This window comes from Cibotium barometz, chromosome 45 (genome assembly GCF_041138505.1).
Source record: "Cibotium barometz isolate CiBa-2024 chromosome 45, ASM4113850v1, whole genome shotgun sequence".
Classification (NCBI taxonomy): domain Eukaryota; kingdom Viridiplantae; phylum Streptophyta; class Polypodiopsida; order Cyatheales; family Cibotiaceae; genus Cibotium; species Cibotium barometz.
The window spans coordinates 6067607-6079745 of NC_141090.1; the positions used below are offsets into that span (position 1 = coordinate 6067607).

Genomic DNA, 12139 nt, shown 5'->3' on the forward strand with positions numbered 1-12139 from the left:
GGTGGTAGTAATCGTTGTCATACTAGTTGTTGTCATCATAGTCATGGCAGTCATAGTAGTGGTGGTCATGGAGGTGGTGGTGGTGGTAGTAGTGGTGGTGGTGGTGGTGGTGGTGGTAGTAGTGGTGGTGTTAGTGGTGGCGGTAGTGGTAGTGGTGGTGGTGGTAGTGGTAGTAAACGCAATGGTCATAGTAGTGGTGGTCGTGGTGCTCATTGTAGTAGTGGTGGTCATAGTCATAGTTGTAGTCGTAGTCATAGTCATAGTCATAGTCATAGTCATAGTCATAGTCATAGTCATAGTCATAGTCATAATCATAGCAAAACCTACAATAATATAATACCTAAACTTAGTCATAGTCGTAGTCATAGTCATAGTCATGGTCAATCCTCTATGTGACTCCTAAGTTTTAGCTATAGTGAGTTTTTTTCGTTGCGGGATTTTTATGCTATATCATCAAGCATGTCTATCATATGGAGCAAGGTCACATGTTCAATTCCAGCTTGGTTTAGTAAGTATTTTTTATGAAGAAAGTGGTAACAGTTAGAAGGATAAAATGATCTTGAAAGTGTCTACACACACCTTCAAGATCTGCATATTGTTTAATGCCTAACTCTCAAGTATTTGGAAGATGGAAGCCATTATTTACTCCAACAATTTTGAAAGTTATCAAATAGAGGTTTACATACTATTCATTCATTGCACATTTTATTGTATTTGAAGGGAAAGGAAGAATCCTCTACTCTTCTTTCAAGACAGTCACACAAATGTTCCAACACTTTAGCAATGGCCCATTCGTCAGCCTTGCACGCAATGGTGGATGGACAATTTTGCATGTCTATCTCACTCTTGTGCGATTATCTGGTGGGATTTCTTGACTACTCATTTTGACATGGAGGACTTAATTCTTTGGAAGATGGAGCATGGAAATAACTCTTACTAAGCCACTGACAACTATTTTATGCTCTGGGTGCTTGCTCCAAGAAGCCATATAATGCTTTGCATAACTTGTACACAAATCTGGGTGTGCATCACTCTCATAACCTGGTGGCTATATCATGTATTGCGAATCACCATGCAAGAAAGCATTCTTTACATCCATTTGATGTAAAGTGCGCTAAAGCCATAGAAATGACAACTCTCACGGTTGCCACTTATCCCCCTTTTTTCCAATTCTTCCACTAAAGTTTTTTCTCTGCTCTTGCAAATGGTAAGTAATCTTCAATGGTGCTTCTCCCTCGTTTGTTGAGCCGCTTTGTGGACTACTTCATGATGATTCTTGATTCCTCTACTTTCTCAAATTAATCTGCTTTTGCATCTCTACAAGCACACTCTCTACTTTCTCAAATTAATCTGCTTGCATCTCTACAAGCGCACTCTCCCCACAACCCCTCTTTTTCATTCGGGAGGTCCTCTCCAACATGCTCTCTGTGTGTGTGTGTGTGTGTTTATACCCTCTCTCTCTAATGTGTGTGTTTATTATTGCATGGACTGCTCCCTCTGTGTGTGTGTGTGTGTCCAAGAGCAATACGTTGTGTGTTGCATGGACTGCTCCCTCTCTGTGTGTGTGTGTGTCCAAGAGCAATACGTTGTGTGTTGTATTGGGGCAAGGGGGAGGGGTGGATCATGACTGTGTGGCTGAGCATCCTACTTTGACTAGAGAATGGTAAACGGGGAAAGGCACTCCGCATGAAGGGTTGATGGATGTTGTTGTGACCTTTCAAACAAACCTTAAGTATGCAACATAAAGACACTGTGCAAGGAGGAGGGGCAGATGCATGCTGTTGTGACCTTTCAACAAACAAACCTTTTATGTAACATAAATTCACTACACAAGGAGGAGGGGTGGATGGATGTTGGTGTGACCTTTCAAATAAACCTTAAGTATGCAACATAAACGGTCCTATAACTTTACAATAGGCTTTTTCCAAAAGAGCCAAGTCAACTTAGCCAAAACCATTTAATGCAACTTGGCCATGAGCTTTCTAAGTGTGCCAGGAGTGTGGCACACTTAGGGCTTGTCTCCATGAATTGGAAAGTGACAATTGGCTTCTAGTTGGTTGGGAATTTTTTGTTGAGCTGAAAAAAAAAGTATGGCAACTAACCTTGCAGCATAGCAGCAGTGAGTTTCCATGCGCCTAGTTGGGATTCCTATCTCTCAACAGTAATTGGGATATCACTTACATTCTACTCAAAACAGGACACAAGTGATAAACAGAGGTAAGTAATAAGCCACATTCTTACCTCTATTCTAAAGGAACTGAAGTAAACAAAGGTAAGTTTTTTGTATTTAATGAGCTGCATTCTCGCCTCTTTTGGCATTGGCAACAAAGTCAAGTTTGAAAAACGAGGTTTTGAGCTTGATTGTAAGTTTTGGTTGTGTGGCTATGTGTTGAGCTTGTGGCCAATTGCTTGAATGAGTAAGCAGGCCTACTCATTATTGAGTTGTGAGAGGCCATTGGTTATCAATTAGGTGGAAAGTAGGCCTTGAGTTTTGCAACTTGCCTAACTGTCTTGCACAATTTATACACTTGAAGTCCTCTCGATCACCTCTCCCTTTGAAGCACTCCATATCTTGTGTGCCACTCTCGATACAAAATGTTGCACATCCATTGCCAGCGTATATGCTCTTGTCTTGCTGTACGAGGGGGCTATAAGTTGTTGAGATTGGGATCAATATGTTCCTCCCCTTCATCGTCACCCACATGTTCAAGTAGGAAATTATGCAAGACACAACATGCAATGACGTAAGTAGGTGCGCAATAGAGGTCGACTGGCATGTCTCACAAAATGCGCCACCTATTTTTCATCATGCCAAATGTATTTTCAATTTTGACTCTTCCTCGAGACAAATGATGATTAAAGGTGCGCCAATCTCCTCCATTTGGACAATTAGCCTCCTTATATGGAGTGACAAGGAGAGTTGATGATCCATATCCCTTATCACCAAGAAGGTATGGGGATATGTGTGTTCCTTCTAACCTTACAATAGGGAATGTGAGCACTTGGCGTCTTCGCATCTTGTGGTATATACTAGATGCTTTCCAATGAGTAGCATCATTGGTACCACTAGGGACAATCACACAAACATCCTAAAGCCGCTTTTGAGTGTCATAAATAGCTTGTAACAATATAGAGTAGAAATGATGGCGGCACCAAAACTCCGCTGGAGTATCTTTTTTCCTTGGTCTCCTAGACAATTTTATAGGAGTACCATCAATTGCTCCACATACATTAGGAAATAGCGTAATAGTTTGAAAATCAGCTATAATATTACGGAGCCTTGATGTACTTGCTTCTTAAGTTGACAACCAAGATGTCAACAATGGCGTTACAATACTTACGCACTGTCGATTCCCCAACACCATAAGTATCAGCAATGTGCGGGGTGGAGTCATGTGTGCTAGGCGAAGGAGCGTGAAGCTAAGTGCCTTCTCTGGATCTATGGGCTCCCTAACAAACAATTGGGTGTGTGCTTATGGCATGAAAGGCATTACCTCACGGAGCAAAAGTTGGAAATCTTAAAAGGGAGCCGATAACGTCTGCGAGAAAGAGCTCATCCCGATTATCAAGCTCTCGAAGCCACATGTTTTGTTGAACACCATGCCAAAACACGTTGTCTTGGGAACACCCACCATTCGCGCCATGTGAAAGCCATTCGAAGGAGCTGCTCCATGAGATGGGGGGCGGACAACATGATCGGCAAAAGGAGAACAAAAAAATAGAATACGCTCTAAGACTCTCGAGGGGCAAGAAAACATGTGACTTTCATCCATGTACATAGCCATAGTATTGCAAGGGAACCTCACATGATGATGTGGGGTTTACAATGGAGAATAGAGAGAGAGAGAGAAAGAGAGAGAGAGAGAGTTTGGTTTGGCAAATATGGAGTTAACCAGGCCTGTGTTTGATGAAAAGCAGTGTTTAGTTTGCTAATAGCAAAAAACCTAGCAAGAAATGGAGTGATAAAGAGACTTGTTGCAGAAGTTGCTCTGCAGTGTACGACTGTAAAAAGCTGATGTTGATCCATAGAGCGAGCAGCAGGAGAAGAAGAAGACGATGAATGGTGATGAAGCTCGTTGACGCGGAGAACGAGAAGGCCCTGGCGAGGAATGAGTTGATGACTTTGAAGAATGTTGGGGGTGTAGCTGACGTGGCTGGAGACGTTGGAAAGCTGGCCCCCTCCATGTGTGCATAACAACCCTGGCGTCCCTAAGTCCAAAATACCCCCAAAAAAAAAAGTGCATATCTTGTCTCTCCCCCCCCCCCCCCCCCCAAAAAAAAGAAGCAGCCTGCGTGGGCCATAGCACAGTTTGATGTCTAGACTAGAATATAACAGAGTGCCCCACATGACGTTAATGGCAATGCCGAGACAACGGAAAGCGGCGGGATATGTTAACGAATCACGGAGCTTGCAGATTGTTGGTTCCCCGGATTTCGCCAGCTCTGTAACTGGCGGAAGCCGCTAAATCTAGCAGGCCAATGGACCACGTAGGCAAAAACAACCTCCCACGTGGCAGTTACGGAGATTATTTGCGGACCCGTTGCCAGCTGGCAGTAAAGTGGATCTCCGTTGATGATTCATTCCCTTATCGTCTTTCAATCACAGGCTGCTTTTGTTGGGGGCGGACCTACCCTGCCAGACTCCATCGCTGCTGCTCCACGGCCTCAAATTGTAGCTTCCCCCACCATAGCCTGACCACTTCCTGACCCTGGTTATACCGCCATAGCCATCGGAGGACGCGCACTGTCATTTTACTTGCAAAATTCCACCTTCAGAAATCGGCTGGAAGTGCTCCAATCTTTGCACCATAGCTTAAAGCTTCCCCTCGGGACAATCTGTGCTGAATTACAGCCATCTTGACGAAACTCATGGACCCTAAGAAAGGGCGCTAAAGGGGAAGTCTAAATCGCAGAGCTACCAGCGCAAGTTTTTTTTTTTCTTTTGCACGCTAAGGTAAGGGGAGGGGGCATGGGGCTGCCGAAGCCTTTAGGCCCTTACGCAGTGGGGTTTGCAGACTTTGAGCTCCGGAGGACTGAAGGCGTGCACGGGGGAATCGCCAGTGCGACCGCGCTGCAGCACAACAGCCCGGACTTCGTGATGCTGGCCGATGCGCAGGGTGCCCCCCTTATGCGCATCTTCTACCCCACCTCGCAGGCATACCAAAGCTCCACCCCCTTCAGCAGCTCTATCCGCTGGATGCCTAGCATTATGTACACCTGGGGTTATTTATCTAAGCTTATCCGTCCCTCCACAGCCATGCACCGTTTTGCAATCTGGATTCTAGCAGGTATATGGACGTCTCTAAAACCCTAATTTTCTCATTTTCTCTTCAGACGATAATAGGTAGGGGTGGGTGTTTGTGTGTTAAGTTTACCCTTTAAATCAAGCACATACACCGTGTCAGATGATATGAGAGGATTCTTTCTATGTCGTTGCCATGCCGCAGAGACCAGTTATGATCAATACGATGAACTGAAGTGCTGGAAATGGGTCTCGAACCTGGCATCTCGCTACTGAGAATCCAGTGGGGAAAAAGCCTACATTGTAGAAAGGTTTTTAGCCCTGGCACAACCAGGCAAACACAGCAAAGTATGTACAATCCTTATCCTGGTAGAGCCAGGGAAACCCATCCTCGAGTGCCTTGGTCAACCATAACATGCACGTTCCTGAAAGGTGAATTTGGGCATGTTCCTGGATTCATCTAGGTATATAATTCAGCTGTATTAGCGGACATGCATATTTCATCTAGGTATATAATTCAGCTGTATTAGCGGACATGTAGATTTCACATTGTGAAGTTTTCGTTCGAGTTGCGGCCAGTTGATATTGTGCTTATTCTTTCTATCTTAAGCGGTGCATTTGCTCTATCAACTATTTATTTGCTGTACGAAGTCTTTCTATTTGCTACTTCCCTTAGTGCTAGGCTTCATTATGGCTGAGTCTGCCCTGCATCTTTGGAGGTTTGACAGAAACTCAGTTTGAAGGGCTTTGTGTGAATATATGCTCTTATGTGTGTGTGTGTGTGTGTGAGAGAGAGAGCATATCTTGATACAGAGATCTACACCCACTATTGGGCACTGATGACGTTAGTGGGGATGTCGTAGTATCTAGTCCATACTATGCATAATGGAGTTGATAGTTATATAGTCTTGTGGGTTGACTACCATGAGTATATAACATGCACGTTCCTAAAAGGTGAATTTGGGCATGTTCCTGGATTCATCTAGGTATATAATTCAGGTGTATTAGCGGACATGCAGTTGATATTGTGCTTATTCTTTCTATCTTAAGCGGTGCATTTGCCCTATCAACTACTTATTTGCTGTACTAATTCTTTTTATTTGCTACTTCCCTTAGTGCTAGGCTTCATTATGGCTGAGTCTGTCCTGCATCTCCAGAGGTTTGACAGAAACTCCGTACGAAGGGCTTTGTGTGAATATATGCTCTTATGTGTGTGTGTGTGTAGAGTGCGTGTGTGAGAGCATTTCTTGATGCAGAGATCTACACCTACTATCGGGCATTGATGACGTTAGTGGGGATATCGTAGTATCTAGTCCATACTATGCATAATAGAGTTGATAGTTATATAGTCTTGTGGGTTGACTACCATGAGTATATAACATGCACGTTCCTTAAAGGTGAATTTGGGCACGTTCCTGGATTCATCTAGGTATATAATTCAGCTGTATTAGCGGACATGCAGATTTCACATTGTGAAGTTTTCGTCCGAGTTGCGGCCAGTTGATATTGTGCTTATTCTTTCTATCTCTTAAGTGGTGCATTTGCTCTTTCAACTACTTATTTGCTGTACTAATTCTTTCTATTTGCTACTTCCCTTAGTGCTAGGCTTCATTATGGTGGTTGAGTCTGCCCTGCATCTTTGGAGGTTTGACAGAAACTTAGTACGAAGGGCTTTGTGTGAATATATGCTCTTATGTGTGTGTGTGCGTGTGTGAGAGCATATCTTGATACAAAGATCTACACCCACTATTGGGCATTGATGACGTTAGTGGGGATGTCGTAGTATTTAGTCCATACTATGCATAATGGAGTTGATAGTTATATAGTCTTGTGGGTTGACTACCATGAGTATATAACGTGCGCGTTTCTAAAAGGTGAATTTAGGCATGTTCTTGGATTCATCTAGGTATATAATTCAGGTGTATTAGCGGACATGCAGTTGATATTGTGCTTATTCTTTCTATCTTAAGCGGTGCATTTGCCCTATCAACTACTTATTTGCTGTACTAATTCTTTCTATTTGCTACTTTCCTCAGTGCTAGGCTTCATTATGGCTGAGTTTGCCTTGCATCTCCGGAGGTTTGACAGAAACTCAGTACGAAGGGCTTTGTGTGAATATATGCCCACTATTGGGCATTGATGACGTTAGTGGGGATGTGGTAGTATCTAGTCGATACTATGCATAATGGAGTTGATAGTTATATAGTCTTGTGGGTTGACTACCATGAGTATATAACATGCACTTTCCTTAAAGGTGAATTTGGGCATGTTCCTGGATTCATCTAGGAATATATATTCCAATCATGGGATGTTGGACTGGCAAGATTGCTTGTCCATCCCTAATGGGCAGTTTGTATGGCGTAAGGGGTGGTTGTGTAATGAGCCACTTTTATTGAATAAACCCTTTGAGCAGTAAGAGAAATAGCTAGCAGCACCACTCTGCTGTAAGGGCTGGAGTGGTTACCTCACTTTGTATCGTACCAAGAGGTTCAGTTCTAACCTTGATATCAGCCGCAGAAAAAAAAGCCTTATCTGGTGTAAACGTCTTGGATCATGCATAGGACTAGTATAGTGGTGAAAGTGTTCGCATCTTTGGAGCTCAGGGCCGAAGGTCTCTCCCGCACCTAACTCTTTCATGAATGAGGTTTTGCTGTCATCTGTTTATCAGAGTTTGTCATGTCAGTCAGCACAGAACAGTGAACGCTTACTTTTTTCTTTTGGCCTCCTGTTTGATGCGTTTAAAATTGCTATTTTCAGCCTTTTTGGAATAAGTGGTATGGATTTGGTCATTTAAAGTCTTTGGAAAATGGGCTTCTCGCAGATAATAATTTACATTTTTCATTCCTATAGGTATCATCCACTCATGCATGTGGCCAGGAGTATTGATACAGGCATCAGTGGGAAGCCCAATTTTGCCTTCAGGTGATAATGGTGAGGAGGGACGATTGCCTGTTGTCATCTTTTCACATGGCCTATGGGCATGCAGAACTACATACAGTGCCCTTTGTTGCGATCTTGCCTCTCATGGCTACAGTAAGTTCTTGACTCCTTCATGGCTGTTTCTCCAGGGACAACTGGATAGGGAAAGCAAGTTCCTGCCTATTGTGTTTTTTTAATGTGTTTACCATGTAACGGGTTCAAAGTTCCTGCCTATTGTGTTTTTTTAATGTGTTTACCATGTAACGGGTTCAAAGTTTTTTTTTTGGGGTATTCCAGCAAGACCTTTGTGGCAGGAAGGCATAGATGTGCTGAGATGTTACAAGAGTTCATCTTGGGTTAGAGGTATTGGAAAGGGAGGTTCTTTATGATAACTGACACCCTTACCCAAATGTTATGATAGGTATAGTTTTAGTCTGTTTCGTTCTGATCCCGAGTCCATTAAGGTTGCGCATGATGCACTTTATTCTGAGTTCTGAATGTAGTTGAGAAAAGAGACTTTGCAAGTAAAGCATTAAGATTGGACTTCAGTTCTATGCTTTTTCTTCTGATTGGTGAATTTTAATCTATAAGAGACCCATTTTCCCCTCATATGCTGATTCACTTTTTCAGCTGCCCAATAGCCCCTTTGGAGTACAATTCAGCAGCCATAGAAGTGCTAGATTCGTCTCCAGAACTCAGCAAAGGTCAGTAGTACTTTTGGACCTCATTGCGTAGCAGTTCTTGCTTTTCACTGCTCTGTTCCTGGGCTGACCTAGCAGGAAGAGATCACTTTAAGATAAAATGTTCTTTAGTTTCCACCTTTCTTCCAAGGGGACAAACCCACTAGAGCTCACGTGGCATTTGGACAAACTATGGGGCTAGGGCTCGCATTACATTTGGATGAATGGGAAGTGATGGCTGGTTGGCAAAGATGGTTATTCTAACAAGGAATAAAGTGAAGATTTTGAGTTAACCTTCATGGAGGTCTATTTAAACTTCATAGACTATTAGTCAATATTTTAAGTGATCAGGATAGTTAATTTCACCTTCACTTCTGGAGGGCTGTTTGTGAAAAGGTTAAACAAGGTTACAGAGTAGCACTGCTGAACACTTGCTAACAGATGGTGAATTGAAGAGGGTCATTAGACTAATTTCGGGAAAATCTTATTAATGGCTAAAAGTTCTCCACAGCAGAGCCAACAAATTGAGCTACATGCAGTAGCTCATTTTTTATCACATTCAGATTTCAGCTTAGAGCACAAGTTGCTACAGGATTAGAGAAGTATCTAAAGACTCTCGTGAGGACATGAACTAAGTGGCTAAGCTGATCCAGTGAAAGAAGTGCTTAAGATGGAGAAAAACCTCATGTGAAAACTCGTCAAAGAGGGGTGTGCTTGAGCTAATATTAGAAGTTTCTCACAGCGGAGCTAATTAATTGAGCTACATGCATTAGCTCATTTATAATGATATTCAGATTTCAGCTTAGAGCACAAGTAGCTATAGGATTATAGAAGACAAAGTATAAGTAACTAAAGACTTTCTCAAGGACATGAACTAAGTAGTTAAGCCGATCCAATATAAGAAGAGCTCAAGATGAGCAAGACCTCATGTGAAAGTTCGTCAAAGAGGGGTACACTTATACTAATACTAGAAGTTCCCCACAGCAGAGCCAACAAATTGAAAGTTCGTCAAAGAGGGGTACACTTATACTAATACTAGAAGTTCCCCACAGCAGAGCCAACAAATTGAGTTACAGGCTTTATTATTATGATATCAGATTTCAGCTTGGAGCACAAGTAGTTAAAGAAAAGGTTTCAGTATCTAAAGACTTTCTTAAGGACATGAACTAGCTGATCCAATATAAGAAGAGCTCATTCTTATTCTTTCTATCTTTACCAGTGCATTTACCCCATCAACTACTTATTTTCTGTACTAATTCTTTCTATTTGCTACTTCCCTTAGTGCTAGGCTTCATTATGGCTGAGGCATCTCTGGAAGTTTGAAAGAAACTCAGTACAAAGAGCTTTGTGTGAATATATGCTCTTATGTGTGTGTGTGTGTGTGGAGTGCGTGTGTGAGAGCATATCTTGATATAGGGTTCTACACCCACTATTGGGCACTGATGACGTTAGTGGGGATGTCGTAGTATCTAGTCCATACTATGCATAATGGAGTTGATAGTTGTATAGTCTTGTGGGTTGACTACCATGAGTATATAACATGCACGATCCTAAAAGGTGAATTTGGGCATGTTCCTGGATTCATCTAGGTATATATATAAGAAGAGCTCAAGATAGAGCAAAACCTCTGTGTGAAAACTTGTCAAAGAGCAGTACGCACTTTCAAGATGACTGTCGTTTGTGGTTGTACTGGAAACTGTAGAGGGCCAGGCCAGAGATTTAGGTGGCCCAATGAGAAAGGCAAACGTAAGCCCAAGGTTTAGAAGAGGGATTAGTTGAGTGGAGCGCATGAAAGGTGGAAAGCCTAAGGCTACAATGGAGGTCACATGGCAAATCACTGGGCAAGAGGGGTGCTGATAAGTGAGAAGCCAGATTTTTTTTTTAAAAGAAAGAAAGAATGCACTTTTTTATTCTAGCTAGCTGCATCATTGTTGGGTGATGAATCAAGGAAGAAGCGCTCTCTGGGAACTCCTGTCTTCAAAGAAGAAAGGAAGCAAATATTATCAGGCTGAGAACCAGCGGTTGACAGGTTGAGCACTTACAGGTTACTCAACACGTTGATGAAGTTGTAAACTGCTTTCTTTTGTCTTATCATGCACGCAAGGTCTTGAACGTTTTACTTCTGTTTGCTAGGTCTACTGTTTTTTGGGTTGTTACCTACTCACTACATGTGCTTTAACACTCATGTCTCTCGTGATACTATCTTGAGGGGTAAAGCTAATTTGGAAGCCTACTGTGTGAGTATTTGTTGGTTCACATGAGTGGTTATGAGACTCATGTGAGCCACTATGATTTGCCTTTATTACCATCTTCTTTGCCTCCGAATCTCTCATTTTCTGAAAGCATAACTAATATTATTTTCATTCTTTATTTCTCAAAGCAAATGAGTAAGCTTTGACTTGTTAGCATGCCCAGTCTTGAGACTTGAATTAATATCAATCGGACATAAATGAGACTTTGAAAATCATGCATCAGTAGTCTTCTATTACGCATTTCAGGCACATAGTCATGTTCTTCAGCTTGTAGTTTTGAATCCCTGTAAAAGACTTTGAAATTAGTAATGACTTTTTCCTATTTGTTTTCAAAGTTGTTGTAGCCCCTGAGCACCTTGATGGATCTGCCAACATGGCCAGTTATGCAGACCAAAGTGGAAAAAGGAAGTGGCTGCATAACACCTTTGCAGATGTACCTGTTGATCAAATTACAATGCAGGACCGCGCCAAGCAGCTCAGGCAGGTAGAGAATTGGCTATGTTATTAACTATCTGTTACACATGCGGCGTCATGGGTTTCACAAATTTTTCTCATGGCTGTTTTGGGACCTTATACATAAAACTATGCCAATGTTAAGTTTGACTGATGCATATGCTGAGCTGTGTTAAGTTCAAGAAACATTCAGAGTGCGGCAGCCTGAAGCCGCCTGACACAGAATGAAACGATGCCTAACAAGCTTGCACTGAATGAAACACTAACTCATGGAGAGGAGGGAGACTAACTATCTATTTGTTTATAGACTCGCAGTGTTGTTGATAGACTTATAGTAAGGTTAATGCACTCATTGAAATTTGCAAAGCTATTGGCTAGATGCAAGCGTTTAACAGAGAGACGATGACAGCAGAAGACTGAAAACACATAACAATGCAAGCACAGGGCCTTGCCCATGTTAATGTATTGTTTGCTCATACTTGATTGAAGTCTCTTTTCTTGCAAAAATATATGTATTGTTTTTCTTATACTCTTAATTGAAGTCTCTTTTTTTTCATATCTATCTATCTATCTATCTATATGTGTGTGTGTGT

The 12139-nt window shown here is 42.1% G+C and overlaps 1 protein-coding gene across 3 annotated transcripts in view; it reads left to right on the forward strand.

The window, feature by feature from the left end:
* The first annotated feature begins 4576 nt into the window (after positions 1-4576).
* The window catches only part of LOC147612356 (uncharacterized), a 48838-nt gene continuing 41275 nt past the window's right edge, over positions 4577-12139 (forward strand). Inside the window, exons 1-3 of one of the 3 annotated variants that reach the window (XM_086782977.1) lie at positions 4582-5288; positions 8093-8275; positions 11429-11577. In XM_086782977.1, the coding sequence (XP_086639103.1) occupies positions 4970-5288; positions 8093-8275; positions 11429-11577 (651 nt within the window). In that variant the 5' untranslated portion in view covers positions 4582-4969. Of the gene's footprint in view, positions 5289-8092; positions 8276-11428; positions 11578-12139 lie in introns of all 3 variants that reach the window. The other 2 variants (XM_086782978.1, XM_086782979.1) reach the window with 2 other exon arrangements.